General features: G+C 57.8%; 1 protein-coding gene across 1 annotated transcript; it reads right to left on the bottom strand.

Annotated features, from left to right (window-relative positions):
* Positions 1 to 2181: 2181 nt before the first annotated feature.
* Positions 2182 to 6216, bottom strand: RCC1 (regulator of chromosome condensation 1; the record flags this gene model as incomplete). The annotated part of the gene is made up of 9 exons (XM_079546114.1): positions 2182 to 2357; positions 2886 to 3038; positions 3474 to 3593; positions 3884 to 4030; positions 4257 to 4379; positions 5208 to 5304; positions 5399 to 5578; positions 5883 to 6070; positions 6147 to 6216. 9 exons carry the CDS (start codon positions 6214 to 6216, stop codon positions 2182 to 2184), a joined length of 1254 nt encoding a protein of 417 aa, XP_079402240.1.
* Positions 6217 to 6556: the final 340 nt, after the last annotated feature.

The raw sequence follows: 6556 nt of genomic DNA, 5'->3' as shown, positions 1-6556 counted from the left end.
GAACAGGATGGGAAATGCTGGGGTTTGTTCCCAAATGACTGCAGCAGCTCTGGACTTGGGGTCCATGTAGGGCAGTGGCACCAGCCCAGTGCTGCACGTGCTGCAATCTGCCCCCAAACAGGGGCTTGGGGTGTCCAAGATGCCGAGCTCAAGCCCTCACCTCTCGTCCTTCCTAAGAACATTTGCCACCTTGTCAAGAGGACAGCACTTCAGAGGCATTATCCTCTTTGGGAGGCATTCACACCACCAAGGAATGCGTCAGGAATCCAAACCCAGGTTTATCGGTGACTTAACCCAACCCAATCCCATCCAATCCCAAACCAAATCCCATCCGACCCCATTCTGTCCCAACCCCAACCCAAATCCCACCAGACCCCGTTCCAATCCCAATCTCAACCCCAACCTCCTCCCATCCCAACACAAATTCCATTCAACCCCATCCCAATCCCACCCCCAACCCAAATCCCGTCTGATCCCATCCCAATTCCAACCCCAATCCGTTCAGACTCCATCCCATCCCCACCCTAAATCCCAACCCCAATCTCATCCCATCAAACCCAAATCCCATTCAACCCCATCCCAATCTCACCCCCAAACCCATCCCAATCTCCAACCTAAATCCCATCCCATCCCAATCCTAACTCAAATCCCATCCAATCCCATCTGATCCCATCCCAATTCCAACCCCAACCCACCCAGACTCCATCCTACCCCCAACCTAAATTGCACCCTAACTCAATCCCAACCCCAATCTCATCCCATTCAACCCAAATCCCATTCAAACTCATCCCAATCCCATCCCCATCTCAATCTCCAACCTGAATCTCATGCTATCCCACCCTAATCCCAACTCAAATCCCATCTGACCCAATTCCAACCCCAACCCCATCAGACTGGAGCTGCCTCCTTCACCCCCTGCTTCCACGCACCCTCCTTCCCAGCACAGCCCTGGAGGATCCCCACGTCTCCCTCGATTACATCCCTCCACATCTCTGAGCTATTAATAGGGGCAGTGAGGTGACGCAGGCAGACGCACACGGGAAGGAGCCACCCAGCCCTGTGTCACAGCAGCGTTAGCGGGCGCAGAGAAGGGCTGCAAAGCACAAAGGGGGAGGGGGGGAGGGTTGCTATTTTTGCTGGAAAGGGTATAAAAATAACAGTGCTGTTCCCCCACCGGGTCACGCTGGGTGATGGAGGAGCACTGAATGGAGGGTGATGGGTCCCCAGGAGCAGCCTTAGGTTGGGGTGAGCGCTGCTGGCTCAGCCTGTGTTGGTGGTGATTTGAGATGATGCGTGGGTCAGACAAAAACCTGCTCTGTGATGGTGGGAGAGGAGCAGAGCTTCGTGCTCAGCCCCTCATTGCACCTCCAGGCTCATCCTTCCCAGCCCAAAACGTGCAGAGCAAATGGGCAGCGAGCATGGGGACAGCATCCCACCAAACTCCCACCCCCAACTGGAGCCTCATTAAGGAACCTGCTCCCTAATGAACACCCAACAGACACCAGAGGTTGGGGCCACGCCGCGATGCCACCCATCACCTTCGACACCTCAACTCCAGCCCCTACCAGGATCCGTTCTGCCCCAGCTCCCAGTGGCGTCAGGGACAGCGTGGGGTCAGCAGGACCCCCTGGGGACCCTGCCCTCCTCACTGCCATCCCCGCTGCTCCTCGCACTGCTGCCATCCAGCGGCAGAACCCCACAGCTGCACACAACAAGTGCACTGCCACGCACTGCGCCCTGCCCTGCCCAACGCAGAGGGAAACCCAGCACTTATCAAAACTCCATTTATTCCAAACGTTTAGAGGTTTTCTTCTTTTCCCCCTCCCTCTCTTCCTCAATCGACCAAAATACTTTACATTTTCTTTAAAAAAATTCAACGTTAGCCACTGTACAGCTCCCAGGCTCCTGACCAGCCCCAAGCACACACAGCTTCCCTCCCCCTATTGCTATAACTTAAATGTATAAAATCCACCCTCGCAGTGCCTCCCTTCCCAGTGCAGCTACCTGGAAGGCAACACGGAAACAGAAGACGGGGCACCTGAGAAGGCTCTGGGAGCCCTCTGCCTTCCCTCGCCGTGGTTTGGGAGACAGCAGAGCAGGGAAGCAGCTGCCCAATGTGGGGCTGGTGGCAGGAGGAGACGCCCGTGGGCCGCGCGATCCCACTGCGCCCCAACGGAGTGATCAGCTCCGTGCCTTGTCCTTGACCAGCAGCACTGTGTGTTGGCCTCCGCTGGACACAGCCAGGACCAGGCGGTTCTCCAGCTGTTTCCCTGTCATCTCCACGGGGCTCCAGACATCCTCCTCTTCGCCCGTTCCCAGCTGGTGGTTGGTGCCCATTCCCCATGCGAATGCCCGTCCTGCAAAGGAGGTGATGTGAGTTTGGGCTTTGGGTAAAAACAGCATCTGGAGCTGGGCAAAGGGGGGAAGCAAAGGGTTCCAGAGGGGCAGGCGGGGGGGGGAGAGAAGGGAGGAGGCATTTGGGCTTCCCATGGAGCAGCGTTTCATTGCATGGACTGCCTTAAAGCCAGCACTTTGCCCCCAAGGAGCAATGCAAACACACCAAGCCTGTTCTCACGCCACAGCAAATCCTTCCTGCAGCTGCAGATGCTGCACACAGCCCACAAAGAGCTCCCAAGTTCACAGCTCGGTTCTCTGACCAGCCCCGCTGGGTCAGCACGCTCTGACAAACCCCTCTGTCAAGTGCCCACAAAAACATGTGAGCAGCTGCTGCCCCTGGGCTGCAAAACCGTGGGGAATGGGCTGAGTCCCAACCCAGTGTGTGATGGAGCTCCTGGAAGGGATGGGCTGGGCAGAGCCCCGCAGGGGTGGATGAGGGTAGAGGGCAGCTCCTGAGCCCCCCATGGCAGGGAGGCCGCAGCACTCACCATCACTGCTGACAGCATAGCCGACCGACGCGCCGCATGCGACGGAAGAGATGCTGGGGAGGTCTGGGATGACAGTGGGTGTGCTCTTCTCTTCTGCCCCTTCCCCGAGGCCCAGCCGGCCGTACTCAGCCCTGCCCAGGCTGTAAGCCTTACCTAGGGCACAACAGAGAGCAGGAGAGGTGAAGTGAGGAGGGCAGAGACCACAGAAAGCTGGAGCCAGACCCTTCCTGCCCCAGGTCTGACCCTGGAGGAGCTGGGAGCATCACTCCTCCCCACCACATCCCTCAGCAAACCCTCGATCTGACCCTGGGCTCCCCAGTGGGATACAGGACTCTAGGAGGGGGGTTTCTGTCATCATCCCTGCTCTTTGTTTCAAATTTGAGCCACCTTTTCAACAAGAGTACATTTCTGCAAAAGCCAAACAGCCCCTCCAACAGCTCATCACAGACACAATCGCCATGCTGCCTCAAACACCGAGGACTCGGCGCGTTTCAGCCTTTCACCCTCACCCCAAAATCTCCCCCAAAGGACTGGGATCCCTGGGAGCCCCGCTCTGCTCGGCAGCCCCTCCATCCCACTGGTGCTCACCCTCTGAGTCCACGCACACGGTGTGGTGCTGCCCGCCAGAGAACCCGACCCAGGACTTGGTGGAGTTCTTGAAGGATGTCAGGTTCTGTGGGGAGAAGCAGGGCTCGGTGCTCTGGGTCCCTGCAGGGCGAGATGCACAAAGCCCAGCACATCAGGCACAGCACTGAGCCATCCTCACAGGGCTGACCCCGCTGATGGCAGCCCAGCCCAGCCCTGCTCCCCCAGTCCCAGTTATCATATTTCTCCTCACATCCAGCAGCTGAAGGGGCTGGGAATTAAACCCAGAGCCCCAAGCGCAATTTCCAGCTCCCACATGTCCTGCAATGGGCACTGGGTGTGCAGGGTGGGCTCAGGGCATTTTGGAGCTCCAGTAAAGGCAGGAGGTCTGCAGGGACACAAACAAATCTCACCCAGCTGGTGGTAGTTGGAGAGGCCGAACCCATAGATGTGTCCTTCCCGTGTGATGGCAAAGGTGAAGTAAGCCCCACAGAAGGCATCCTGGAAGCGCATCTTGCCTTTGCCTCTGACAGGGACACGCTGGGGGACCAGCAGGCGCTCTGGGCACAAGAAACAAGGCATCATATGAGAGCTTATGATTTACACTCTTTTCCCCTCCTCTCAGTTGCAAATCATCAGATTTAAGCGACCGATTTACAAACAAGCCCTCGAGTTGCCAAGGAAGAGACAGAGAGCCTCTGCTCCTCAGCAAAGCTGTGCACAGAGCCCAAGTTCACAGCCTGCCTGCCACAGCCCCGAATGTCTCTGAGCACCAAAGCCACTCACGCAGCCCCTTCCGTCCTCCTCTGTTGGAAAAGAGTGCAGGCACCCTGCCCAGCTGGCCCTGCTCGCCGCAGCCACACGTGAACAGGTCGCCATCCACCGTCAGCATCACCAGATGGTCGTTCCCTGCAAAGAGGCACGGGAGGTGAGCGCGGCTGATCCCACTGGGGGGGGCATCCCGCCCTGAAGTCCCATCTGTCCAAGCTTTCCAGGATTCTGTGGCCTTTGGCAGCTTCAGGATCGCTTGACACACCTAAGATCTCTTCTTGGCAGAGGTTCCCCATTGGAAAGTTTCACTGCATGGTTCAGAGGCACAGGAGGCCCCCAACCTCACCTGGATCCTGGACAAACTCCCTGGCTGCTCTGCTTGGCTTCCCCGTATCTAGAAAGGGCGAGTGCCCTCACCCTGTGGAGTGACAGGGCACGAACTGCAAAGCATTTTCAATCAACTATTAAGCTAAACTGTAGAATAACTCTTAACTAACTGTAAAACATGTTACTATTTGACCCAATCTGAGTTTAAACTAACACTAGGGCTAGATGACCCAGTGAAGCCCATCCTTGCACCCAGCTCAGTGCAGCGAAAAGAGGAAATAGGAAAGGAACTCTCTGGGTTGATAACAGCAGAACAAGGGGAAATGGTTTGAAGTTGAGGGAGGGCAGATTGAGGTTGGATGTCAGGGGGAAGTTCTGTGCTATGAGAGCAGTGAGGTGCTGGAACAGCTGCCCAGAGAGGCTGTGATGCCCCGTCCATCCCTGGAGGTGTTCAAGGCCAGGTTGGATGGGGCCCTGGGCAGCCTGGGCTGCTGTGAAATGTGGAGGTTGGTGGCCCTGCGTGTGGCAGGGGGTTGGAGCTTCGTGATCCTCGAGGTCCCTTCCAACCTTGCGATTCTGTGTGACCTTCACCCCTTGCCCAAGGCTGAACAGCCTGCCCTCTGAGTGCCCTTTGCTGACCTGAGACAATTTTAACAACAGGTACGTTGAGCTGAAGCAGCGCAGGAACGGTGCTCTTCTTCATGGGCTCCAGCAGCCCGATCACTCCGTTGTTATCCTGGGTGGACAGACGGGTGCACAGAAATGAGTCACAGACGCCGCCCAGCCACCACCAGCAGAGCTTCCAGTGATTTTCCAAACAGCCAACGTACCCGGAAGGAGCCCCAGATGAAAACCCTGCCGTCATCCGTCAGCGCGGCCGTGTGGCTGTCCCCTGCAGAGACCTGCACCACCTTCTCCTGCAGCTGCACAGGTCCTGGGGTGCACTCCGACCCTTCCTCCGAGGTGTCGCGCCCGAGGGCGCCTTCGTCATTGCAGCCAAAGGTGTAGATCTGTAAAGAGAGGGCTGCGGTCAGGATGGGACACAGGAGCTCCACAGGATGCTCACGGAGCCACGGGACAGAGACCCACCAGGCTGAATTATCCCTCCACACCCCAAAAATTCCCAGGTCCACGGCACCATCTGGGAGCCGGGGGAGGGAGACTGCAGCCCCAGCACCAGCACCAGCACCAGCCACAGACGAGCAGAGCAAGGCGTGATTCAAACCCCGCTCCAGGACACAGCCGAGCTCCCTATGCTTGCAGGGGCAGCTCAACCCCCCACCCAGCTCCCCCCAGCCCCCAGTGCTCACTCACTTTGCCCGTCTCGCTGAGGCACACGGTGTGCATCCCTCCTGCCTCCACTTGCACTATCAGCTCCGGCAGCTGCACCAGGGCCGGCTTCTTCCTCTCCATCACGTCCTGCCCCAGGCCCAGCTGCCCGACGTCCCCCTGGCCCAACACGAGCACCAGGCCGGGCTGCGTGCGGTGCGACGGGTGGCTGACTGAGGGCAGAAAGGACAGATGGAGCCGGAGGGAAAAGCACAGGGAATTACGAACCTGCCCAGGGAGTTCTCTTACTTTTAAGCTTCTTCCTTTCAGGTGACTGCTCCAACACGGGGCTTTTCTTGGCAGCACGTTTTCCAGACATGTTGGTTGTGATCTGAGCAATGAAAGCTGCTCTGTTCAGGCCTGGCCCAGCCGGCAGAGCGCTGCAGTGCTGCGGTGCAGCTGTTGGTTGGCCTTCCTGGAGACAATCCCTGCGTGTCCCCTCTGCTGCAGTCTGGATCTCACTGAAGGCACTGCTTTAGGACTCAGACACCGATCTGTCCTCCCGCTTTGAGAAAACACAGGTCACTTTTTCACGTTTTATCCCATTGCACTCGTGCAGAAATGAACCCCCTGCACTCTGCACCACAGAAAGCTTGCAGAGCCAGGCTGCGCCCCAAGCTTTGGGACTTTGAGCGCCCTGCCCCCAGCACACAGCATCC

Source organism: Tetrao urogallus (assembly GCF_951394365.1).
Source record: "Tetrao urogallus genome assembly, chromosome: 23".
NCBI lineage: Eukaryota > Metazoa > Chordata > Aves > Galliformes > Phasianidae > Tetrao > Tetrao urogallus.
This window is presented reverse-complemented; position numbering and strand designations above follow the sequence as displayed.